The 27,422-nt window shown below is 45.3% G+C and overlaps 1 protein-coding gene across 1 annotated transcript in view; it reads right to left on the bottom strand.

Moving 5' to 3' along the window:
- PTPRT (protein tyrosine phosphatase receptor type T) overlaps positions 1-27,422 on the bottom strand; it is a 374,586-nt gene that overhangs the window by 15,028 nt on the left and 332,136 nt on the right. The window contains exons 21-28 of the mRNA XM_044296567.1: positions 17,888-17,975; positions 7,331-7,407; positions 7,199-7,235; positions 6,357-6,454; positions 5,142-5,258; positions 4,899-5,053; positions 3,664-3,799; positions 1,847-1,996 (exon numbers count right to left, since the gene is read on the bottom strand). Of these exons, the coding sequence (XP_044152502.1) occupies positions 1,847-1,996; positions 3,664-3,799; positions 4,899-5,053; positions 5,142-5,258; positions 6,357-6,454; positions 7,199-7,235; positions 7,331-7,407; positions 17,888-17,975 (858 nt within the window). The remainder of the gene's footprint in view (positions 1-1,846; positions 1,997-3,663; positions 3,800-4,898; positions 5,054-5,141; positions 5,259-6,356; positions 6,455-7,198; positions 7,236-7,330; positions 7,408-17,887; positions 17,976-27,422) is intronic.

Raw genomic sequence — 27,422 nt, forward strand, 5'->3', positions numbered from 1 at the left:
TGGATCTGGTAGGTTGTTCCCCCGTCGGAAAAGCCTGCCGGAGAAGGCTGGCGCTAGTGTGAAAGTAGCCTAACCAACCCTCCTACTACCATAGAAAAGCACAACTTCAAACAATTAGAACATTTTAATCTCATTCAATGTCTATGGGGCAGACAGATATAGCCAACTGTATTCAGCTGATCCCATCTATTTATTCTCCTCACTACAGTCACAAAGTGGTAAGGAATGGGAGGCTCAGGACCCCCAATCTAGTGATCAGTGGGGGTCCCATCCTGTGGATATGTGAATAATGCTGATTAATGGATAACCGCTATTTCTGGCTGTACCCTTGAGAACTTGCTTGGCTATTTTTCCCGACTGTACCACAAACCTGTATGTTCGGCCTAGCATGCATGTTTTATTAATGTAAAGAGAGGATTCTGTCAATGCAAGAAACCCCTAGCAGCATATTATGTCCCATGGGAACAAGAGATCAGGTATGTTTAAATCCAGCATGTCCTATCCTACTTTCTCCCATATGCTATCAAGGAAGAGCTGGGAGTCCCCCATACACACTGTAGAATTTCATGATCCCACTAAGAGTAGACAGGGGGAAAACGTCTGTAAGTGGGTAAGTAACTGGCTCAGTGATAGAAAACAGAGGGTGGTTATTAACGGTACACACTCAGATTGGGTCACTGTCACTAGCGGGGTACCTCAGGGGTCAGTATTGGGCCCTATTCTCTTCAATATATTTATTAATGATCTTGTAAAAGACTTGCACAGTAAAATATACATTTTTGCAGACGGCACTAAACTGTGTAAAGTAATTGAAACTGAAGAGGACAGTATACCACTACAGAGGGATCTGGATAGATTGGAGGCTTGGGCAGAGAAGTGGCAGATAAGGTTTAACACTGACAAATGTAAGGTTATGTACATGGGAAGGAATAATGCAAGTCACCCGTACACACTAAATGGTAAAACACTCGGTAACACTAACATGGAAAAGGATCTAGGAATTTTAATAAACAGCAAACTAAGCAGTTAAAAACCAATGTCGGGCAGCTGCTGCCAAGGCCAATAAGATAATGGGTTGCATCAAAAGGGGCATAGATGCCCGTGATGAGAACATAGTCCTTCCACTTTACAAATCAATAGTCAGACCACACATGGAGTACTGTGTACAGTTCGGGGCTCCTGTGAATAAGGCAGACATAGCAGAGCTGGAGAGGGTCCAGAGGAGGGCAACTAAAGTAATAGCTAGAATGGGCGGACTACAGTACCCTGAAAGATTATCAACATTAGGGTTATTCACTTTAGAAAAAAGACAACTGAGGGGAGATCTAATTACTATGTATAAATAAATCAGGGGATGAGATCTATCCCATCATCTGTTTATCCCCAGGACTGTGACTGTGACAAGGGGACATCCTCTGCGTCTGGAGGAAAGAAGGTTTGTACACAAACATAGAAGAGGATTCTTTATGGTAAGAGCAGTGAGACTATGGAACTCTCTGCCTGAGGAGGTGGTGATGGTGAGTACAATAAAGGAATTCAAGAGGGGCCTGGATGTATTTCTGGAGGGTAATAATATTACAGGCTATAGCTACTAGAGATGGGTTGTTGATCCGGGGAGTTATTCTGATTGTCTGATTGGAGTCGGGAAGGAATTTTTTCCCTCTTAAGTGAGGAAAATTGGCTTCTACCTCACAGTTTTTTTTTCCCTTCCTCTGGATCAACTTGCAGGATGACAGGCCGAACTGGATGGACAAATTAATTTTTTCGGCCTTATATACTATGTTACTATGTTACATGTAGAAAGATGACCATTTACAGACCACGCATCCCCTTTTCTGTAACGCACCTGAAACTCGTCTTTGATTTGGCTGCAGTTCGTCTGTGGATCTATGCGGCTGATGTTGTAGTAGACAGAACGGAATTCGCATACTGGGATGGCAGTGTTGCCACACAAACAAGCTTCAAGGATGGCATCGTGAACAAAAACATACTGTTCCTAGAAAATAGAGCAAATTAATTAATTGGAACAGCATGTTATAATGTTGTTTCAAGATATCAATTAATTGGTGTGGTCACCACTAAAATCAACTTTAATTAAATTCCCCCTGACCATTTGGCTTTGTCTTACTGTGTCTTCTGCCATTTCATACCGGTAGCTCGAGGGTATTACTTTCTTTAATCTTTATGTTATGTTTATACTAAAAAGGTCAACTATTCTTACCATTGAATTTACTAAGGCATCTTTCACACATCAGTGAATCCCAGACATGTGCTGTCCATACCCGTCCACATGCCCAGGGACAAATTGGCCACAGACCCGACAGGGAAATTTCCCGGTGGGCCAATGCCCAGGGGGCCACCTGAGCCCTCCTCATGGCCACCAGCCGGTTAAGTAATGATCTGACTCTCCCCTCCTGACCCCTGAATTCAACTGTATTGTCATCCTGAGACAACTGGAGCAGGAATACAGAATGTGGCAGCTGGCACTGGCCACCACAGGGGGGCAGTTTTTGGGGAGGTGTTTTGTGCTGTACTGTGATATTTGGCTCTGCTGGAGTTGTATCATATGCCGCAATATGGTATTGCTGACCCTCCCTTTAATTTCTGTTGACCCTGCCTTCTGTCAAATTGGCCCTAACTACAAAATGGGGCTACTTTTAGTTTTCTTTCCAGAGTCACTTTAAGTTCCCAGTTGGCCCCTGCACATACCCATTGACTTTAATGTGTTTCTTCACACATCAGTGTATTGCCATGGACCATTGGACTGTGGTGACACCACGGAAGCATGTCCTATTTTGTCTGTAATTATGGATCCCGCACAGACATTATAATCTATGGGACAGTGAAAACCATGAACACAACATGGATGCCATCCCTGTTTGGTTTGTGGTTTTCATGGATTTTTACTAGAATATGCTCTGGAAACGAATTTTCAGCCTAGTAGTGTCCATGAAATACAGATAATACACAGAGTGAAAAATCATGAAACTATTGATCAAACATGGATGGATCACGGACAGTGTCATGGATGAAACACAATCCTTTCCGTCACGGACATATCATGGACATGGATGTGTGAATGAAGTTTAAGCAATTTTGCATAAGCTATATCAATGAGATATGGGGCTAGTCTTGGTTTGTCCCATTCTATTTGCTATTTGGTAGTGAGAATTTGCGCAGGACTCCCCTCTTAAGAGGGAACCCACAACTATGGAATTGGTCCATGAAAATGTCATAAGGAGAGGGGGAAAATGTAATGTCCTATTGTCTTGTGCGGCAAAACCCAGCATCATGAGGGGCCTAGTTTTATTTTAGCTATGTAGCACCTCTCCTCCATGTTTGCCACCGCCTTACATCTTGGATGCACATTCACTTATGGTAATTACTTAGATGCAGAAAAAAAAACATAAAAATAACAGATGGCACATCACTTGTACTGTGCCTAACTATACCTCATGGTATATACGGGAAATAAAGATAATCATGCAAGAAATCACATGTACGGTTACACAGCCTGCAGGTCAGGAAGGCCACCCATTAATTCTGCTGTTGAGCAGGTAGGCGTTTCATTATAGATGTTATAGTGTAGGCCAGTCATTACCTAGTGAACATTACAGGTTATAACCTCATCTAAGAAGCTTTGGAGAAATTTATCTTGCTTACCTCGGTCTGTACCATGTTGACTCTTTGAGCTCTGAGCTCCCGTACGCAGTTGAATATGTCCACCACTCCCTCATTCTCCGCCATGTCCAGCATAATATCAATGGCTATGAAACAGCCAGTTCTTCCAGCTCCAGCGCTGTGGGATGAAGTCATTGTTAATAATGGCACAATCTATGGGTATAATTTATACTACTGCATACCTCCCAACTTTTTGGATGGTCAAAGAGTGACAATTATGTTTTTTTTGTGTGAAAGATCCATTTTTCCTGCATATCTATTTACTTAAATCGTTTTCTCCTCGAAGCAGCGCAAAAATAATCTGAATATATAAATTTTTAAAATCCCAGCTGCATTAAATAACAAAATAATATACAAGATGGTCTCAAATATACAGAGAGGAAACAAACACTTTCTGGATCAATATTATAAATGTAACTATGCAAATCTATTCCTCAGATCAAAAAGTGGGACATTAATGATCAAAGAGGGACAGAGGGACTTGGGTCAAAAAGAGGTCTGCTACTGTTAATTACCATGGAAAAGCCAGATTAAATGTGCAGTTACACTTACATTTACAGTTACACTTGCTATCGCTCATCCTCATACAGCTGTATTGTGCCTGGGCAGCAGAGTGTTGTTTAGACAGTACGATCTGCCACCCCAAAACGATGATTGAGGTGCCTGCACCTCAGATCATTTCACCTGGTGCACAAACGTTTTGCTCATTCATCAGGTGATCTGCAGCACCTTTAGATGGGCAAATTATCAGGAACAAGTGTTCAAAGAAACATTCATTCCCGATAATCGGCCCAACAATTGGGCAGTGTAAAGGAGGCATAACAGTATCTTATTAAAAGTTCACTTCAGAGGAATACAACAATCTTAGACCAAGTGATATTGGTGACTTTACTTATGTAGAACATGTTAAATTGACGCAATGCAATTGCAACAAACTTTAACTTGACACTTACAGGGTTATTCCCATTTCAAAGCTTTTGACATATTCCATAAATGTCTGACCTCTGGGACCCTCACCTATCACAAGAACGGGGCCCCACTGTGAACAGAACAGTGAGCGCTCATGCAGGCCTTTTAGGTAAGCATACCAAAGGGTATTTTGTATCCAGTTCTAGGGTATGGATCAGGGCCATGAAGTAAGGGGCAATTAATGCCCATGTAGGGCATAATGGATCTTTGTGGTGGTGTGAACCACTGTATGTGGAAAATGTTGTTACCTGCAATGCACAGTGATAGGTCCCGCATCTGGTGGGTTGAGGAACTTCACCTGTCTGACAAAGCCCAAAAGACCGGTGGCATAACATGGCACACCATGATCTGGCCAGCTGGTGAAGTGGAATTGACGAATCTCCCGGATGTCATGAGATCCTTTCTGAGAAACAAAGAAAATACATTAATGTCTTAATATTGGAAAGTAATTATTAAGGTATATACATTAGCTTAACACATTTATTACTTACTTTTTGCACTGTAAATGTTCTGATGACATACTCTGCCAATGGTTCTGTTTCTATAAGAGACACCTTAATGTCACCATAGACTTCAGTATCATCAGGCCAATACCGGACACACTTTACCTAAATATGAATCCAGAAAGTGTATTTTAGTTCATGAGAACCAACCACTTCATGATATAACTGTATATTCATAGTGAGACATAGAAATTCCTTGTGAGATATTCTAAAACCAACACAACTGAAAAATAAGAATTTCAGGTTAGTCTGAAATGATGGAATAGTATGGAACAAGTGTGCATATAACACAGAGGCAGGCAATGTGTCTGCCATAGGGCCCTTGTAGAGAGGCGGCCGAGCCCACGTTGGTCCTATGCCTTTTACTAAAAGGAGATGAGAATCAGTGAAGGACTTCCTTCTCCAGAGGAACTACATTATGTGCAAACATGGGTGTGGAGTATTGGCCCATGGGTCATACAAAAGGGAAGATGGAGGAAACAAGACCATGATTTGCTGACTCTCTTATACAGTATACGCATAGTATAAAGGTGAGGTTGCAGTGTCTTTATTTTGAAGCTTTTTAGTGTTTATTGTGAAATGGATGAAGAGCTAGATTGTTAAAATTTTAAGTTTTTTTCTTCTTCTGGGAATAGCATATTGATGGCCTATCCTCAGGATAGGTATCATTAAATTGTTGGGAGTCCAAATCTCAGCACCCTTGCCGATTAGCTGTTTGAAGAGGCTATAAGACAAAGCTCCAAAACCATGAACTGCCACTACCATATGTATGGTGTACAGGTAGACAGATCATGGTAAATATTGAAGACGGCTATCAGCCATCAATACGCAGATCCCAGAAAACTCCATAATTATTGAGTCATCTTCTGGCAATTAGAATAATTACTTACAATGTTTTTAGCTTTCAACTTTTTATCCCAATTGCCTTTTTTGGTGTTTGGTGGTATCAAAATTGTAGTGGCAGGAGCTCACAGCTACTTTTGACTTCAATGGGAGCAGTGCTATAGTGGCAAGCTCCTGCTGCTACTGCATTGCTGTTGCTGTGTAGCTACAGCATTGACTTCCGTTGATGGAGCTACTGATCAGCTAGAGCCACTGATCAGCTAGTGATGGCCTATCCTGAGGATAGGCCATCACTTAAAAAATCCTCGACAACTCCTTTAACATGATCATCACGACTTTTATCAACTCTCGGTCTCATACCCTTCCAACTTCCACCAGATTTGTCACCATCACCACACTGACTGAGTTTTCCTGCCAGATCATCCGCCAAAAATCCTTCACCGTCTCCTGCATAGGACCTAGAGAATGAACAGTGTAATAAGACAATGGAACATGTCACATAGACATCATGGCTTCCATTAGCTACTAATACATACAACATTGATGCCTATTACCTGACAAATACGTTTTAATCCTTGATTATTTAATGGTTATGCATACACGCAGTTGTCTCATTTAGTTTTGGGAAAATATATAACTCTCTCAGAGTTACTGCCCAGCTTAGAGGATGACCATAACAATCTTCCATTCTGATGTAATTTGATACATGTTTTTTACGCAATTCTCTTATAAACCAAACTACTAATTGTGCACACGTAGGGAATGCATTGTACGGGATCCTCCGGTTGTAACAAGTCATCCCCTAGCCACAGGATAGGATGGCTATTCGATTAGTGGTTGGGTCTGACTGCTGGGACTGCCACCAATCACAGGGATCCCATGGCCCACCAAAATGAATGGAGGGGCAGGTCGGGTATGCAAACTATTGCTCCATTCATCTCCATGGGACTGACGGAAGTATAGCACTCGGCTACTTTCAGCAGTCCAATAGAAATGAATGGTGTAGTAGTGCACATGCCTGACTCTTGTCCCTCCATTGATTGTGGTGGGGGTGGCTGTGGGGTATGTGGTCCCCTTTTTCATGATCAGTGGGGGTCCCAGTGGCCAAGGCAAATGCATCACACACAACAGTGAAATATAAATTGAAACCCCTTATTTTCTTTAAAGAGTAAAGATCAAAGTTCAGTTTTTGAAGATGTTACCTTGGGTGGCAATATAATGGCGAGGTCGATGATAGCCCTGTAAAAAAAAAAAAAAAAAGGCCATTGATTCATATAGCGTGATTGACAGTGCTATTATATGACTTTGCAATACGTGTGGAATGTATAACTCACATCAACATAATTGGCGTTAATGTAATCTGAATGAGGGTCTCCATCTATCAGCTGGAGCCGCACCCGGGAATGGTCATCTGAGGGAAAGAGACACTGAGATGTCACATCAAGGTCAGCTGCAAAGTGACAGGCAGGAATAACTGACTCTGCGCTGTACGGTTCACTGGCAATGATACATGTCACCGGTGGCAAAGTGATAAAGTCAGCGACAAAGTCACAATCCAGCTATTGGCAAGACAAAGTTTTCAAATACCAGAGATTCATTCACCCATGAAAGAGGACCTGACACCTCTCCATGTGTCTGTTTTATTAAATTGTGGCATCCCTCAAGTAATATCAATTCTGGGGTATCATTTCTCATAACTCTGCGTTGTGATGTTCCTCTCTTAATCCTCTTGCTGGTATATGAATAACTTGATGTTATGACTAGGGGTGTGTGGCTCTACATAGTCTGCCATTGTCAGCACTGATTGGGCAATGTCAGAATGTGCAGGGACACACATCCAACTGGTGTAGTGTCCCACCAGGTAAAGGTGGGCACTGCACAGGTTAATGTGTTGCATTGCATTAAATGTCATGTGCATGTTTTCCCCTGTATTATCTGGGTGTCAGGCCTGTCAGGGTGTAGTTTAGCCTCCCAGACGTTAGAGGGAGCTGGAGAGCCCTAGTTACATATAGGAAGGCCCAGACAGGGAAGTGTTAGTTCATTCCAGGGGACTAGAGGAGTCAGCTCGTCCACCTGAAGCTCCTGAGGCTAGGATTAGCTCAGTCGAGATACCCCAGTTGCAGGATCCAACCTCCTGGGAGAAACCTACAGTTACCCACCTGATAAGAGGAGCCGTCTCAGGGTAAGCCAAGTCCCCCTGATAGGCAGAAGAACTCAGGAACTATTGCAAGTAGTTTAATACCTGAGGAAGGAAGTAACCAAGGATATAAGCCACCCTTTTAGGCATCCGGGCCTTGGGAGTTATCAAGCCAGAGTAGGAGTTCTATAAAGAACAGTGTAAAAGTGTAACCTGCTGCTGAGTGCTTGTGGAATTTACCCTCAGTGTAACTTGCATTTCTATTGCCTGCCATACTTGTGAATGAGCCCCTTTTTGTGGAACTGTAATAATCTAAAGACTATACTACTCCCTGCTGTACAAAGTTGGATTGTCCAGTAAAGTTTACGTTTGGTTCACTGCATACTTGTGTACCGTTATCCTTCCAACCACCAACCGGCGTGCCACCGTCCAAAGGCACTGGCGTCACGAATACCACAGGGACCTTGCCCCAGGCACACAAAATACCTGTAACATCCAGGGCACCTCAACTACCATCAGGCCTGGTCCCTATCTACAGAGCGTGCCCCAGAGGAACTGTGTCTACCTCTCCTTCACTGCCACGCGCCTGCCCAGGGTTCTTCAAATATAGTGAGTACCCTCGATTGCCCATAACTGTGACCTCACGTCGTCATACCCTGCAGGTCTGGCGTGTTGCATAAATTGGCGTCACGAACAGGATACGAATATTCCTGCGCCATAGCGAATACAAAAACTGTGTGCTAAAAATTGTCTTAAAGTGACATGCCCCAATTGTTTTATTAAAAATTGCTGGGCCAAAGTGAACTGTAATAATTGCGGTGTGAAGATTGCATTGTATGGACTATTTTCTGCCGAATTGAGTCACCGCTTGCTGTCAGTGAATAGACAGCCATATTGCTCATTTAACCTGATCGGATTACAAGTGCGCCTCGTGGAGCTGTTTGGCGCGAAAAAGAGGACTTTGGCGTGAAAGGAATCAGGCGGAGCCATCGCCCAGCCAACCAGGAAGAAGAACCCCGCCCACCGGAGTCCCGGAGCTACGAGAGGCCGCGCCTACCTGCTGACGCGGTACGCAAGACGTCCGACACCCGTAGCTGCGCATCTCGCGAGACTTGGAGCGAGCACCACCGGAGTGAGTACTGACTTTAAAAACTTTTACCGGCTTCTCCGCTACATTTAAAGGGCCATACTCACCTAGCAACGCCATGTCCGCGGTTGAGGAAATCGCACAGGCAGCCCCAGTCGCGCCTGCTGAAGTGCCCGCAGCCGACTCTGGGGCCCCTGCCGCCGCGGCACCGCCAAGCCTGATGCCGCTAACCATGCCGTACTATTTCGGGGCCCCCTGGTTCCCACGTTATTCAGGGGAAGCCCACAAGTTAAAAGACTTTAAGGAACAAATACTGGCTCTGTTCCGGCTTTATCCCATCAATGCTGAGCAGCAAATGGAGATCCTCTTAGCTCAATTAGAAGGGGCCGCCCGCAGGGAAGTAATGTCATGGCCCCGTTCTGAGAAAAATAGCCTGGAACAGATCTTTGAACGTTTGGGCACCACGTTTGAAGCCAGAACGGTGTCAGAAGTTAAAATGCGTTTCTTCAGCAGAAAACAGCAGCCTGGAGAGTCGCTCCGTGATTTTGCCCTGTCCTTACAGGAGACGCTGAGAGCTGTAGTCCAAGTGGATCCTAAAGAAGCTGAGGACCAGGACCGGACTCTTAGAGAGCAATTCATTGCAGGCATAAGTACTGAACATTTAAAGGGCCAGCTGCGGATGTTGTCAGCTCAACACCCTCACTGTACATTCTTGGATTTTAAAGAGTTGGCCATCAGCATACTGGGCCAGAACCCTGCTCCAGGGCCAGCAACCTTCCCTGAACCCCAGGCTTGTCAGCCAAAGACTATTAATGTGGGGTCCGCAGGAGTCAGTCAAGCCACCCAAGCTCCAGTCACGGATGTAGTGGCAGCATTAATGGAGCAAGTGAACTATCTTACTCTGAGTCTAGAGAAGGTGTGCAAGAAGATAGAGGAGTGGGAGAGACCATTGTTACTAGAAGATAAGGATCCCCTTCCTCCCAGGCTCCCACCTGCATATGGGGATGTGTATCCAAAAGAGCCTGATGGGCGACTGAAGTACCGGCCCAGAAGTAGAAAACAGCCTGCCTGCCAGCATTGCAAGAAATATGGACATACCGAATCCATGTGCTGGCAGTTAAACGACTAACCCCTGAGGCAGAGGACCGCCCCTCGGGAGGTAGAACAGAAGGTCCAAAGGATCCAAACTGGATGCCTAAGTATGTCGGGTCCCGTCCGAAAATTAAGATATGTATCAACGGGATACCCTTTGAAGCCCTGTTGGACACCGGGTCACAGGTCACCACCATTCAACGGCCTGCCTTTGACAAGTTCTGGGATCCAAGTCTCCTCACCCAGCCACCAGAGTCCTGGCTAGATATTATCGCTAGCAACGGTAAGCCAGTGAAAGTGCATGGGTATTGGGAACCTACTCTTCAGGTGGGAGAAGCCACCCTGCCACAGCAAGGCGTGATTGTGGTACAAGCCGGAGGTAAAGGAGGACACCCCGTGATCTTAGGGACTAATGTTCTTAAAAATTGTTACTCCGAAGTGCTTGAAGCGTTGAATCAAACCATATCATCCGCCTCACCTGCGTCTAGAAGAGTTATTCAGAAAACTATTAGCGTGCTGTGCGCTCAACAAAGGTTCGCCAACAAGAAAGGAGAAATTTGCACTGTCCGGGTCCGGGATAACCGGCCGGTAGTTTTGCCTCCAAATTCCCAGATCATCCTGTGGTGCCGTGCTGTATTAGGGATCCAGGGCCAGGACTATCAAGCCCTAGTGGAACCTATTCCTATTAAGGATCATCCTTTCGTACGGACAGCCAAGAGCATGGTGACCGTGTCCCAAGGTAAAGTGCCTGTTCGTTTAATCAACTTTGGTGATCATCCCGTCACCCTCTTTAAACACTGCCCCGTTGCTCAGCTTTTACAGGTGTCTTTCCAGGATGTGATCCGTCTGCCTGCCGCAGAGGCGTTCCAGACCGCGCAGAACAGCAGTACCCCTACGGCATCCTGGTGGGAAGAACTACATGTGGGGAACGAATCCACCCCAAAGGAGCAAATAGAGGGGGTCCTGAAGCTGGTGAAGGAGCACCACCAGGCTTTCAGCAAACACTCCACAGACTATGGAGAGGTCAGTGTGATCAAACATACCATACCCACTGGCTCTCACCCTCCTATTAAGGAGAGGCACAGACCCATACCACCTACTACCTATCAGTCTGTGAAAGAGATGATAAAAGAGATGAAAGACTCTAACATAATCCGGGACAGCCATAGTCCCTGGGCTGCGCCCCTAGTACTTGTTCGAAAAAAAGATGGCGGCATAAGGTTCTGCGTGGATTACAGGAAAATTAATCAAATCACCCACAAGGATGCATATCCATTGCCACGCATTGAGGAGTCCTTGACTGCCCTGGGGTCATCAGCCTATTTCTCCACCTTGGACTTAACCAGCGGGTACTGGCAGGTACCCATGGCCCCAGAAGATCGAGAAAAGACTGCCTTCACTACACCTATGGGCCTGTTTGAATTTAATTATATGCCGTTTGGACTGTGTAATGCTCCAGGGACGTTCCAGAGGCTGATGGAACGTTGTTTAGGCCATAGGAATTTTGAGACGGTGCTATTATACCTGGATGACGTCATTATATACTCCAAGACGTATGAGGACCATCTAAAGCACCTGGGTGAGGTGTTTCAAGTTCTTTCTAAATATGGCCTCAAAATCAAGCCATCCAAGTGCCACCTGCTGAAACCAGCCGTCAGATATCTCGGGCACATTGTCAGTGCCGAAGGAGTACAGCCTGACCCTGACAAACTTGCGGCTGTCCGTAACTGGCCTACTCCTACGACCGTGAAAGAGGTGAGAAGCTTTCTCAGTTTTGCAGGGTACTATAGGCGATTCATCCCGCATTTCGCACAAATTGCGGATCCCATCCAGGAACTCTTGAGGGGGCATCCAAAGAAGAGCCCAAAGACTCCTATTCCTGTTGAATGGAATGAAGAGCGGGAAATTGCCTTCCAACTCCTAAAGCAGAAGTTGACTGAACCCCCTGTTCTGGGTTACCCAGATTATCAGAAGCCATTCCACCTCTACACAGATGCCAGTAAAAGAGGCCTGGGGGCCGTGTTGGCTCAAGTGCAAGATAACAAAGAAAGGGTGATTGCCTATGCCAGCAGATCCCTGAAGGGAGCTGAGAAGAACGACCAGAATTACAGTTCTTTCAAGCTGGAGTTTCTTGCCTTAGTGTGGGCTGTGACCGAAAAGTTTAAGGACTATCTCGCTGCCACACCGTTTGTTGCCTTCACAGATAATAATCCCCTGGCACATCTGAATACAGCCAAATTAGGGGCACTGGAGCAAAGGTGGGCCTCCCGCCTGGCCAACTATGATTTTACCGTGAAGTACCGGGCAGGCCGCTCCAATGAGAACGCTGATGCTCTGTCACGACTCCCCACTACAGAAGCCCCAGATGAGCCGAAGGATGCCTGGGAAGAGGTGGAGATGCCAGCGTTTTATAACAAATTTACCCAGCAGGATAACATACGTACTGAAGTTTCCCCTGCTGCTGATCCTTCCTCATCAGATGGTCCTGAGTCCAGAGGCGATCAAGAAAGATGGATTAAGCTCCAGTCCGAAAGTAGAGTCCTCGGTGAACTGCTCGACTTCCTTACCAGTGGAAAAGTCCCTGAGAGGATCCGCAGGAAGAGTGCAGACCCAGAGCTAGTGAGACTGTGGAGACATCGCCATCAACTATTCCTTCAAAAGGGCCTGTTGCTCAGAAGGAGTCTGGATCCAGTGTCCTATGATAGAGTGTATCAAATTCTCCTGCCACGTCGGGATGCCAGCCTGGTGCTGGATATGTACCACAACCAGTCCGGACACTTCGGTGTGCAAAAGACTGAGGCTACCATTCGCAGAAGATTCTATTGGATCGGGATGAGAGAAGATATCGAGAAATGGTGCCGAGAATGCACTGCCTGTGCTGTGGGGCGAACTGAACGCCATGACCAGAGGGCGCCTCTCCATCCCATCGTAAGTAAGGCTCCTTTAGAACTTGTTGCCATTGATCATGTAAAGTTAGAGCCGAGTCGCTCAGGGTATACATATGCCATGACTATAATTGATCACTTCACTAAGTTTGTCGTAGCAGTGCCTGTGAAAGACCTGACAGCAAAGACCACAGCGGAGGCGTTCTGGAAGCATTTCCTGCTGCCCTACGGTTGCCCAGAGAGGATCCTCACCGATCAAGGGTCCGCATTTGAGTCACAGCTGTTCCATGAGATGTGCCTGCTACACAACTGCCAGAAGGTCCGGACCACCGCCTATCATCCGCAAGGTAACGGACTCTGTGAGAAAATGAATAAGACTCTCATTGAAATGCTGAGAGCAGTACCCCCTGAGACGAGGGGAGATTGGCCTACTTTGTTGCCGCAGCTTATGTACACTTACAACAACACCATCCACTGTTCCACCGGTTATACCCCGTTCTATTTGATGTTCGGCCGACAAGGGAGATTGCCTGCGGACCACTCCCTAGGGGTACAAGTGCCGGATGAGATCAACCCACTGCCCAAGACTGACTGGGTAGTGGAGCACCAAAGGCGTCTTCTTAATGCTAAGGAGATTGTCCAGGAACGGATGGAGATTGTCCGAGAAAGGCAGCAGAAAGACTTTGACCAGACTGCCCATGCGGGACCCCTGGCTCTGGGAGACAAGGTATGGTTGAAAAACAACCACCGGACCAGCAAGTTGGACAGCAAATGGGAAAGGATTCCCTATCTTATCACTGCCATACCTAATGCTGCGGCCCACATTTACCAGATCTCCAGGGAAGGAAAAGGTCCCCAAGTTGTTCACAGGAACCGCCTCAAGCCCTGTATAGAAGGAGAACCAGCGGCGGAGGAGATGGAACCCGAGCCTACTGAGGAAGAGTTGCCGGCTCCACCTATGGACCCCATGCAGGCTGTGGAGAACTTAATCCATGATAAAGAGCCGCTCCACTGGGCCCTCACGCCTTGGTTGAATCTATTGGTTCCTGCTCCTGTTCCTGTTAGCCCTCCGCCTCCTGAAGAAGCTCCAGAGGCAATGGGCTCCTCTGACATTCCTGAAGCCAGGCAGGAAGAATCCCTGCCAGTAAGGAGGTCTACCCGTTCTACCAGGGGGCATCGTCCTGTGAGGTTTGTGGACTACGTTATGGGACCAGGTAGCCCCTCACGGGAAACCCCTGTTTAACCGTTGCAAGCCTGGGTACGGACTCATGTTATTCTTTGAGCCTCCAAGGACTTATGTTTACCTATATCTTATATGGACTATCCTGGTTATTGACACGCTGTGCCAGGTCAGCGCCCCTGTTCCCATTGTTTTATCCTGAGAGAAGAGAACGACGCCCCTTGTCATCACTCCTTTCAGTGCATTTAATAATTGTTACATTGTTAATGTGGTGAATATTGCATATGTATGTTCTCTGTTATCTTTCAGGTTGCCGCTTCCAGATGGGCGGACCCTCCATGTTGCGCCGAGGACGGGCAACGTTATAGCGTGGGGGTATGTAGTGTCCCACCAGGTAAAGGTGGGCACTGCACAGGTTAATGTGTTGCATTGCATTAAATGTCATGTGCATGTTTTCCCCTGTATTATCTGGGTGTCAGGCCTGTCAGGGTGTAGTTTAGCCTCCCAGACGTTAGAGGGAGCTGGAGAGCCCTAGTTACATATAGGAAGGCCCAGACAGGGAAGTGTTAGTTCATTCCAGGGGACTAGAGGAGTCAGCTCGTCCACCTGAAGCTCCTGAGGCTAGGATTAGCTCAGTCGAGATACCCCAGTTGCAGGATCCAACCTCCTGGGAGAAACCTACAGTTACCCACCTGATAAGAGGAGCCGTCTCAGGGTAAGCCAAGTCCCCCTGATAGGCAGAAGAACTCAGGAACTATTGCAAGTAGTTTAATACCTGAGGAAGGAAGTAACCAAGGATATAAGCCACCCTTTTAGGCATCCGGGCCTTGGGAGTTATCAAGCCAGAGTAGGAGTTCTATAAAGAACAGTGTAAAAGTGTAACCTGCTGCTGAGTGCTTGTGGAATTTACCCTCAGTGTAACTTGCATTTCTATTGCCTGCCATACTTGTGAATGAGCCCCTTTTTGTGGAACTGTAATAATCTAAAGACTATACTACTCCCTGCTGTACAAAGTTGGATTGTCCAGTAAAGTTTACGTTTGGTTCACTGCATACTTGTGTACCGTTATCCTTCCAACCACCAACCGGCGTGCCACCGTCCAAAGGCACTGGCGTCACGAATACCACAGGGACCTTGCCCCAGGCACACAAAATACCTGTAACATCCAGGGCACCTCAACTACCATCAGGCCTGGTCCCTATCTACAGAGCGTGCCCCAGAGGAACTGTGTCTACCTCTCCTTCACTGCCACGCGCCTGCCCAGGGTTCTTCAAATATAGTGAGTACCCTCGATTGCCCATAACTGTGACCTCACGTCGTCATACCCTGCAGGTCTGGCGTGTTGCACTGGTACCATGTCAGAATGTGCAGGGACACACATCCAACTGGTACCATGTCAGAATGTGCAGGGACACACATCCAACTGGTACCATGTCAGAATGTGCAGGGACACACATCCAACTGGTACCATGTCAGAATGTGCAGGGACACACATCCAACTGGTACCATGTCAGAATGTGCAGGGACACACATCCAACTGGTACCATGTCAGAATGTGCAGGGACACACACTGGTACCATGTCAGAATGTGCAGGGACACACACTGGTACCATATCAGAATGTGCAGGGACACACGCTGGTACCATGTCAGAATGTGCAGGGACACACACTGGTACCATGTCAGAATGTGCAGGGACACACACTGGTACCATGTCAGAATGTGCAGGGACACACACTGGTACCATATCAGAATGTGCAGGGACACACACTGGTACCATGTCAGAATGTGCAGGGACACACACTGGTACCATGTCAGAATGTGCAGGGACACACATCCAACTGGTACCATGTCAGAATGTGCAGGGACACACATCCAACTGGTACCATGTCAGAATGTGCAGGGACACACATCCAACTGGTACCATGTCAGAATGTGCAGGGACACACATCCAACTGGTACCATGTCAGAATGTGCAGGGACACACACTGGTACCATGTCAGAATGTGCAGGGACACACACTGGTACCATATCAGAATGTGCAGGGACACACACTGGTACCATGTCAGAATGTGCAGGGACACACACTGGTACCATGTCAGAATGTGCAGGGACACACACTGGTACCATGTCAGAATGTGCAGGGACACACACTGGTACCATGTCAGAATGTGCAGGGACACACACTGGTACCATGTCAGAATGTGCAGGGACACACACTGGTACCATGTCAGAATGTGCAGGGACACACATCCAACTGGTACCATGTCAGAATGTGCAGGGACACACATCCAACTGGTACCATGTCAGAATGTGCAGGGACACACATCCAACTGGTACCATGTCAGAATGTGCAGGGACACACATCCAACTGGTACCATGTCAGAATGTGCAGGGACACACATCCAACTGGTACCATGTCAGAATGTGCAGGGACACACATCCAACTGGTACCATGTCAGAATGTGCAGGGACACACATCCAACTGGTACCATGTCAGAATGTGCAGGGACACACATCCAACTGGTACCATGTCAGAATGTGCAGGGACACACACTGCTACCATGTCAGAATGTGCAGGGACACACACTGGTACCATGTCAGAATTTGCAGGGACACACATCCAACTGGTACCATGTCAGAATGTGCAGGGACACACACTGCTACCATGTCAGAATGTGCAGGGACACACACTGGTACCATGTCAGAATGTGCAGGGACACACACTGGTACCATATCAGAATGTGCAGGGACACACACTGGTACCATATCAGAATGTGCAGGGACACACACTGGTACCATGTCAGAATGTGCAGGGACACACACTGGTACCATGTCAGAATGTGCAGGGACACACACTGGTACCATGTCAGAATGTACAGGGACACACACTGGTACCATGTCAGAATGTGCAGTGACACACACTGGTACCATGTCAGAATGTGCAGGGACACACGCTGGTACCATGTCAGAATGTGCAGGGACACACACTGGTACCATGTCAGAATGTGCAGGGACACACATCCAACTGGTACCATGTCAGAATGTGCAGGGACACACACTGGTACCATGTCAGAATGTGCAGGGACACACACTGGTACCATGTCAGAATGTGCAGGGACACACACTGGTACCATGTCAGAATGTGCAGGGACACACGCTGGTACCATGTCAGAATGTGCAGGGACACACACTGGTACCATGTCAGAATGTGCAGGGACACACAGTGGTACCATGTCAGAATGTGCAGGGACACACACTGGTACCATGTCAGAATGTGCAGGGACACACACTGGTACCACCCAGATGTCAGTTTATTCATGTACCTTCAGGAGGAATAACAGAGGAACCGCACAACACAGTTATGAGAAGAGGTGCTCCAGAATTAGTATTTTATGGGGAAGGCAAGTATTTGGCAGGTCAGGAGAGGTGGCGAGAAATTTGATTAGATATATTGGGCTCTCTATAGTGACTTCTACGTAATCCTCATTCAGTCATAAAGTCAAACTTACATGAGATAATGTTCCCATATCTGTTCTTATTGCGATTTTCATCCTCTTTTGCTGTATCCCAGGATGCTGTCTGACCCTCAGGGAGAGCCTGGAAAATAACATTGTTAAGTAAATAATTTTATCTCCTTCTTTTAGGGACGGCCATGCTTTTAGGTTTCCTAATGCAGTTTTACGAAGCCAAGACCGTGAGTGGCTGATAAATGGAGAAAGAATATAAAGGACAACAGGCTGAACTGGATGGACGGATGTCTTTTTTCAGCCTTTCAAACTATGTTACTATGACAGATATGACTTGGTTTTTGGCTTCCAAAACTGCATCAGGAAACCTGGGAGTGTGGCCATAACCTTAATTCATTTACTTTACTCACTTATACAGCGCCAACATATTCCAGCAGCACTTTACAGACATTAGCATCACTCTGTCCCCAATAGGCTTCACAATCTAAGGTCCCTATCAGTATGTCTGGAGTGTGGGAGGAAACCGGAGTACCCGGAGGAAACCAAAGCAAACACGAGGAGAACATACAAACTCCATGCAGCTCCATATTGCCAGTGGTCAGATTCAAACCTAGGACCCCAGAGATGCAAGGCACCAGTGCTAATCCCAGAGCTAGCATGCTACTCATATGCAAGCTAGCTCTTCACCCATTTTTTTTATACGTCTATATCAAGCGTTTAGAAGTTTTGCTGGGGAAAGCGAAATGTGGGTAACCAGCTAAAACAGTGCTGGAAAACCTCATACAGGACTCACAACTCCATATTCACACCTTATGCCAACTTCTTCCACCTAATTTAAAGGGATTCTGTCATGAGATTTGAGCCCTATAAGCTAAACATATGGCCATGTCCGTACTAATAACATGAATCCTAAACTGCCCTTATTAAACCTGCTTGTGGCTCTATTAGCCCAAAAACCAGGTTTATATAAGCTGTCACTCACCTACCTAAGGTGTCCAAGGGGTTTTACGTTAATCCAGGGTGCCCGTCCGCTCCCTTCGCCGTCTGGTGCCCAGCGCCGCCTTCCTCACCTCAGCGCCGCCTCCGCAATCCTCCCATCCAGATCCGGCGCCTGCACACTAGGCTCAGCCTGACGCGCTGCGGACTCCTGGCAGTGGCTTTGTTGAACGAAGTGCGCATGCGCATCAGGCCGGCGCATGCGCACTTTGTTTAACGAAGCCGCTGCCAGGAGTCCGCGGTGCATCAGGCTGAACCTAGTGCGCAGGTGCTGGGTCTGGCAGAGGGACGAGAGAATTGTGGAGGCGGCGCTGAGGTGAGCAAGGCGGCACCAGACGGCGAGGATTGCGGGCGGGCACCCTGGATTAACATAAAAACCCTTGGACACCTTAGGTAGGTGAGTGACAGCTTATAAAAAACAGTTTTTGGGCTAATAGAGCCACAAGCAGGTTTAATAAGGGCAGTTTAGGATTCATGTTATTAAGTACGGACATAACCATATGTTTAGCTTATAGGGCTCAAATCTCATGACAGAATCCCTTTAATACTCAAGCTTTCTCATAATACAGTTTCCAATTTTTTTTCCAGTGTTTCTAAATTTGTCCCAACAATTTTCTGTTAATTTTTGGTCATCTGGCTACCTTCTAACATTGTAGAGGCTCTCTAATGACAGCATTTGGCACTGCGGCATGTTTTATTACCGTGCTAATTCCACCCTAAAAGAGAGGCACTTCAATTATATCAGCTAGTATTGTCTCAAGCATGTAATTGTCTGTTTAATGCAGCTTGTACACCCACAAAATATCAGCATTGTCATATTATGGGACAGTAAGCCCTCCATGATCACCTGTATAACTCCACATTAAGGAGCCATAATACTGCATCCAACAGAGCACCTCTATGGGTTCCGATTATAGCTTTATATTACCACTTAGGATGGCTTCACATCTTCTTACGTTTAATGTATAAGAAGAAACATATACATGACATGGATGCCTCAGTGGCATTTGTCACCATAGAGTTCCATTGTAAAAAAATAAGTATACGTTAAATGTAGGGCAAAAATGTGATGTGATCATGGTTGTCTGTACATGATCCCTTGTGCAATCACCCTCTTTAAATTTGATTCTGTCAATTATATTTTTAGAAAAAGTTCCCCACTTTCCAACTAAAATGTAACTTCCCTGTTAATGCATATTAGCTCATAGCCACCCAACCTGAGTCCCACCTATAGACAGCGCTGTTTCAGGCTCTATGCTTCTCATCAGTACAGAGCAGGGTACTGGTTAGCCTGGATGAGATACCAACTAGCTATACACTACCCTGCTGAGGGGAACAACCCCAAAACAGCTGCCTACAGATGACAGTCTCTGGTTTGGATGGTATTAACTAATTTGCATACTTTTTTCCCACCGGGCAATGCCTGAAAAATAAGTCTCCATACACCACTGTGTCTGTTCATAGAGAAGCAGTACCCCCTCCCACAAACTTTCCAACTTAAATAACTATATTATCAACATTTTCTCATATAAGAGATACCTCAATTCTATTATTCCCATGAGCAACTTACTAGATGATTTCATTGGAGTTTTTTTAAGAATAACATTTCCTAGACCTTTTAAACAGGACTTAAGACATGACTTGGATAATAATGAAGCCAGCATCTCATCTGCAGTCAGCTGTTTTGGGGAGACTGCTCATCATCAGTGCGAAGCATAGAATACTAGCTTAACTGTGTGAGAGGCCTAGGTCCCTCTAATGTATGCCAGCTAAGGGCTAGACTTGAGCTATAATTTATACTACTTTCTGGCGTAAGTTAAAATAAATCCAGTGGGTTGTGGAGACATCAGCTTTTACACCCCATCCATTCTCTCACCACTTAAAAAATGTGGCACAAATATGGCTTGTTCCATAATTTGCAACTTTAAGGGTCCATTCACACGTCCGTTGTTTCTTTCCTGATCTGTTCCGTTTTTTGCGGAACAGATCTGGACCAGATCTGGACCCATTCATTTTCAATGGGTCCTGAAAAAAAATCTGACATTGTGCTGTCCGATTTTTTTCAGGACCCATTGAAAATGAATGGGTCCAGATCTGGTCCAGATCTGTTCCGCAAAAAACGGAACAGATCAGGAAAGAAACAACGGACGTGTGAATGGACCCTTAAGGGTTAAAGGGGTATTCCCATCTCAGACAATGGGGGCATATCGCTAGGGACCAGCACCTATAATGACAACAGAGCAGGGAGAGCTGTGGCTGCGGGACCCCAGATTTTTCTGGGTCCATCCACCACCATAGAAGTGAATGGGAGCGTACCGCGCATGTGCAGCCCAGACTCTAATTAATTTCTGTGGGGCCGACGGAAATAGCCGATCCAGCTCTCAGCAATTTTTTCGGCGGCCCCATAGAAATGAATGGAGGGCGGCTGCGCATAAGCAGTGCGCCCTCCTTCACTTGCAGGGCCCCGTTCTCGATATAGGTGCGGGTCTCAGCGGTGTGACCCGCACCTATCAGACAATGGGGACATATCCTAGCGATATGCCCCCATTTTCTGAGATGGGACAACCCCTTATTTTTACACTAGTCTAAGCTCATCCCCTGTATTTTTGTAAAAAAGAACAATTTTAAGACACACAGACATATACACTACCTGTCAGAAATGTATGGACTCACTGAGAGAAGCCTCCCATCAGTAGCTGCCTGGGTACAGCTAAATTGGATATTCTTTTAGTTCTTTGCCTTACTCCTCTGCTCTCTGCTAATTATGTCATTATTTCTTTAACCTAGCGTTCTGTGCTTCTTTTCTTCTCTCCCGGTTCCCCTCTTTGATATCATTTTTATGTTGCCTTTTTGTTTTTCAGCCTAGCTGCCTGAAAAGTGGTTAACAGGTGCTAGCTCTAGACTACCGGAGACAAGAAGGCCTTGCCGACCGTTTTGTGTTTATTGAAGCTGGACCTTTTATATAGGGATAGACAGGTAATGAGCGGTTAATTGGGAACAATGCTTTGATCAGAGGTCTATTTGCCTTTAAAGGATCCAGCCTCCTAATAGCAGTTAATCTCCCAGCAGAGACGCCGTGAGCACTAACAGCTCATTTCCATCCCACTTCAAAGCAGCCGAGGGGAAAACAGACAGTATTATCAAACAGCAGGGTCTTGGAGGGGGGCTTTTGTCAGCTCATACGTTATAAATTGGAATTTTCACATCTCCCAGTTCTCTCTTTTTTTTTAGCTTTGTATCTTTTCTCATTCCTCACTTTACTTTGGGTCCATCTGTCACAAGGTTCAGGGGCTGAGTTCACGTCTGTGTTGTAATTTCTGGTGGTCTGTAAATGGTTCTTATCTGCCGACACATTCTATGTTTCTATGTTTCTATTCCATCATAGGAGCAGAAAAATGAAGAGGATAGAGTCACACGATGGACACTAGTTAAGCCCTACAGACCCCATTGATTTCTAAAGGGCTCAGTTGGGTTATGTTGTGGTGGTCATCATTTTGGCTGGTAGAAGAGCGCTAATCAAATCCCAGTCTTAGGGTATGGCCACACAGTTAGGTTCCCTGATGCAGTTTTTTTAAGCCAAAACCAGGAAGGAATTAAGAAAAAAGGAAAAGTGGTATCTGTCCTTTATACTTTCTCCCCTTTTATGATCCACTCCTGAGTTTGGTTTTTCAAAACTGCTTCAGGAAACCAGACCCTGTGACTTTACCCCTCTATACCCTTCAACAAACTGTCCACATACCTATACCACCTTCCAAATCACCATTAGTTTCTGATCCTGTACACAGGTGGACATACAACGAAGAGGGCCATTGTGTTGGAATAGTAAGTGGGCTCCCTGACCGTTGACTTCACTGATAATGATAATCTATCAGTTAGTCCTCATTCGGACAACTGTAAAGTGAGTTTTGCACCCACATCTCTATGATCCTGTGAGTTCAGGTCAGTAGACCTGCAGCCGGGTCAGGTCAATCATCTACAACACGGGAGCAAAACTTATGCTGTAAGATGCTTGTGTAAGCTGGCCTAATTGTAAGACAGGGGAATCTCAAACCCAAATCCTTAGTTGTTACGTAGCAAGCTGAGGACAATTGACAATTTTTTTTTTTTTTTATGATGGTTACCTATAGGCCCACATGCTACAGTTCAGGCGGCATATTTGGTGTGTACACCTCTGGTCTTCTGTGAGGAAGATATGCTATGCACCATGTAACAGGATAGCACTGAAATCTTCCCTTGCAGCCTATGAATAATGTAAAGAATCTGCGGTTTGAAATCTAATACTTGTAAAGTGTGTCCAATCAGATAAGGGGGATATTCGAAGTTATTTAGCATGTACGATGGCTTCAAATAGTTATAAAATTATGCAAATCACTTTATCTCCGATTAGCTGGAGGCTGCAGCTATTTCAAAGAGATGTGAATGCATAAATCCTCAGTGGAATACAGTATGCATCCGAGCTGCCAAAGAAGATGTCAACAACAAAAAATGGCATCTTAATCTTAGGAAGTCCACTAGAAAAAAAAATGGATGTGATACTTAGCCGGCTGAACCTGGCCTTGCATAATGGCAGTTGCTATGCACTGTTATAACAGGTTCATTGTAGTTTGGTATGTATTATTCTAGTAAATTATAAAAACTGTTGGATTGCGAGCAGAATGTACCAGATGTGTCCATACAGGTGTAGGCGATGCTCCTACAAAAGAACAATGTTGATTGGGACAGTGGCCTCTTATGTAAGTAGATTATGATATAGCTGGAGGCTGAGGTTCTTCTTTCAAAAATGGAAGTTTAGTTGGCACCAGCAATCAATTAAGGACGATCCAAACCCTTGGTCATGAACAATCATAGGAGTCTTGCCAGCATTTATGACTGAGCACACACATATGACTGAGAAAAAAAATAGATAATGTCCTGTTTACCGAAGCCGATGAATGGCAAACAATTCCATCAATGCTCAGTGTAAACAGGCCAAGTGGTAGACCAGCGAAAAAGCAAATGAAAAGATGTGGGAATTAAAATCCTCTGTTGTCAGCAGGGCATCTCCCTGGGTAATCAAGAATAGGCTGTCAACAGTGATACTGTATTTACCCGAACGATTGAACTACCATAACTATACAGTGCCTATGAGTACCTTGAGATTTACTATTTTGCCGATAACCACTATCAAAATCTGCCAGTGTAAGCCTCTTTCACACTTGCGTTGTCCGGATCCGGCGTGTACTCCACTTGCCGGAATTACACGCCGGATCCGGAAAAACGCAAGTGTACTGAAAGCATTTGAAGACGGATCCGTCTTCAAAATGCTTTCAGTGTTACTATGGCAGCCAGGACGCTATTAAAGTCCTGGTTGCCATAGTAGGAGCGGGGAGCGGGGGAGCGGCATACTTACCATCCATGCGGCTCCCGGGGCGCTCCAGAGTGACGTCAGAGTGCCCCATGCGCATGGATGACGTGCCATGCGATCACGGCATCCATGCGCCTGGGGCGCCCTGACGTCACTCTGGAGCGCCCCGGTGGCCGCACGGATGGTAAGTATGCTGCTCCCCCGCTCCCCGCTACACTTTACCATGGCTGCCAGGACTTTAGCGTCCCGGCAGCCATGGTAACCACTCTAAAAAAGCTAAACGTCGGATCCGGCAATGCGCCGAAACGACGTTTAGCTTCATTCCCGATCCGGTCTTGCGGCAAATCTTCAGTTTTTTTGGCCGGATCAAAAAGTGCAGCATGCTGCGGTATTTTCTCCGGCCAAAAAACATTCCGTTCCGGAACTGAAGACATCCTGATGCATCCTGAACGGATTTCACTCCATTCAGAATGCATTAGGATAATCCTGATCAGGATTCTTCCGGCATAGAGCCCCGACGACGGAACTCTATGCCGGAAGACAATAACGCAGATGTGAAAGAGCCCTAAATGGGGATTAAATGGACATTTATTGCATGTCGATAGGTTTTACCATAAATGTCCAATAAGTGTGGTCCCCACCTCTGGGACCTGCTCTTATCTTATGAACAGGGTAACGTTATGAGTGGAGAGCACATCACGCATGCGTAGCTTACTCCATTCATTGCTTTAGGGCTTATGAAAATAGCCAAGTGCTCTCCATTCATAGAGTAGTCTCGAGAAAAGAATGGATACCAGAGGTGGGATCCACACCTATCGGACATTTATGGCATATTCTATGGATATGCCATTATTGTCTACTTGAGACAACCCCTCTAACTCTTATTTTTGTGCATGCCACAATGATTGTCCAGTTAGACACTGCCAATCTCCGGATACACCTGCCCCAGGTTTTCCCCATATTCTATTATTTCATGGCTTTGCATGAATTTAAAAGAAAGCATTGCATTGCAAAATGTATCAAGAAGTATCTAGATGTTGTAAGTCTTGCAATATTCACATTACATTGAATTAACTTTTTCCCTGGCTAAATGTATAGGGCAGACAGTATCAAGTATGTACACCTGGTTTTTAGTATACAAAATTTGCAAATTTTTGCACAAATACAGTTTTGTTAAAAACTAAATATTTATTTATTTTTTGCCGTTTTATACAACTACCACTTCTGACAAGTGGTTAAAAAGGTGGGCAAAGTTTAGTATTTAAATGAGCTGTTAGCCAAAATTATCATTACAACTTTTTGGAAAAGCCACAGATCCTCACCAGCTGAGGGGGTGGTGTAGGAAAAGTGGAGTAGAATTTCTAGACAATATTAAGGTGCACCAAAGGCGAGGGGGGTGGGGGGGGGGGGGTTATCATGAGGGGAATATTTGAAGTCAGTTTTGCTTGAGTCTATGTTGCCACATTTATCAAATATTTAATGTTGTTTGATAAATTTATCTTATCCTAAAGCCTAACACTTTTGTCTAGAAAATCTACTCCAGTTTTCCTACTCCACCCTCCTCCTGCAGTGAGATTGTGACTTTTTTTGGGCAACTCTTTAAAAAAGTCTCAATGATAAATTTGGAGTGAACCTTATTAACATACTGTAGCTAACCACATCCACATTCCCACACACATGTCGAAATTGGAGTGGTGTAAAAATGCAAAAAGGAACAACATTTTTGTTCAAGTGAGTACAAAAAGTCTCAAAGGCTCTATTTTGCAACTTTTTGAAAACAGAATTCAGGAGTTGAAGGCATGATAAATCAGGGTCTGTGACTTTTGATAAATTTGACAAACACAACTCTGCCTAAACCAGTAAAGACAAGTCTAAACAAAAGTATAGAAGAAAAAAACTTAAATGATACATTCCCATTTTTTCTTGATATTCTCATAGAGATCATCCATTGAGAATAGATATTAGGTAACTTAAGGGCATAGTACATGGTTTGCAAATAGCTATTGCATTGACAATACATAACTGGTGTTCCAAAGCTGACATTATGAAATAACTGGTAAATGGAAAAATATCTGTGAATATTATAACCCTCTAGAATGAGCTCCATAATAACTCAGTGTTTATCAGATCATGATTTGTCCTCCATTTACTACTTTATAATTTTCTCAAAAGCGCTTTGTCCAGCACGCTCATCTCAAGGCCTCTTGCACACGACCATATGGCTTTTTCAGTATTTTGCGGTCTGCAAAAAAACGGATCCGCAAAAAATATGGATGACCTCCCTGTGCATTCCGTTTTTTGCGGAACAGAACAGCTGGCCCCTGATAGAACGGTACTATCCTTGTCCATTATGCGGACAATAATAGGACATGTTTTATCTTTGAACAGAACTGAAAAACGGAAATACGGAAACGGAATGCATATGGAGTACATTCCGTTTTTTTTGCGGACCCATTGAAATGAATGGTTCCGTATACGGACCGTATATGGAACGCAAAAAACGGAACGTAAACGGAAAAATAAAACGTTCGTGTGCAAGAGGCCTAGGTGTACATTACCTTTAGATTCTTGGAAATAACCTCCATAAATTCAGTCCCCCCCCCCCCCCCATAATGCCTTGAAATAGCCCTTAGGCAGACGGTATGGGAAAGAGCTGATGGAAGAATTGTTTCTGCAAATTATTTTTGCAGTGTCCATCATCTGAAAGACTTATCAAATCATTTTCTACAGGATTCACTCTGGTTGGCTTCAATGCCATGAAACATTTCCATAAGGATTTCATGTGCTCTCTATACATAGTGGCTTATTTAAGCTTATTACCACAGTCCTGACGACCGAAAATGACAAGAAGGTGGACAATTTTGCAAATTCAGCCATTTCAGCTCAGAAGATCTCTCCTCAAAATGTATACTAGACTAAGGCTAGTTCAACGCTAGCGTTGTGAGATCCGGCAGGCTGTTCCAGCAAGGAATAGTGTCGATTGCAAATATTCTAATCGCAAATTTTTAGCGCGAATATCGGCACTTTGAGAATTTGCAAAAATCGAGAATATAGTGCTGTATATTCGTAATTTCGAATATTCAAGTTTTTTTTTCATCAGTATCACTGCTTCTTGCTTGTGGGCCATTGAGAAGGCTGCAATGTCTTTGTCTGAGCTTAGCAACATCCCTAGCAACCAATAGGAAAGCTGCCTACCCCTTACTATATAAGAACCTCCCCAGCAGCCATTTTCTGCAG

The sequence above is a fragment of the Bufo gargarizans genome, chromosome 6 (genome assembly GCF_014858855.1).
Source record: "Bufo gargarizans isolate SCDJY-AF-19 chromosome 6, ASM1485885v1, whole genome shotgun sequence".
Lineage (NCBI taxonomy): Eukaryota > Metazoa > Chordata > Amphibia > Anura > Bufonidae > Bufo > Bufo gargarizans.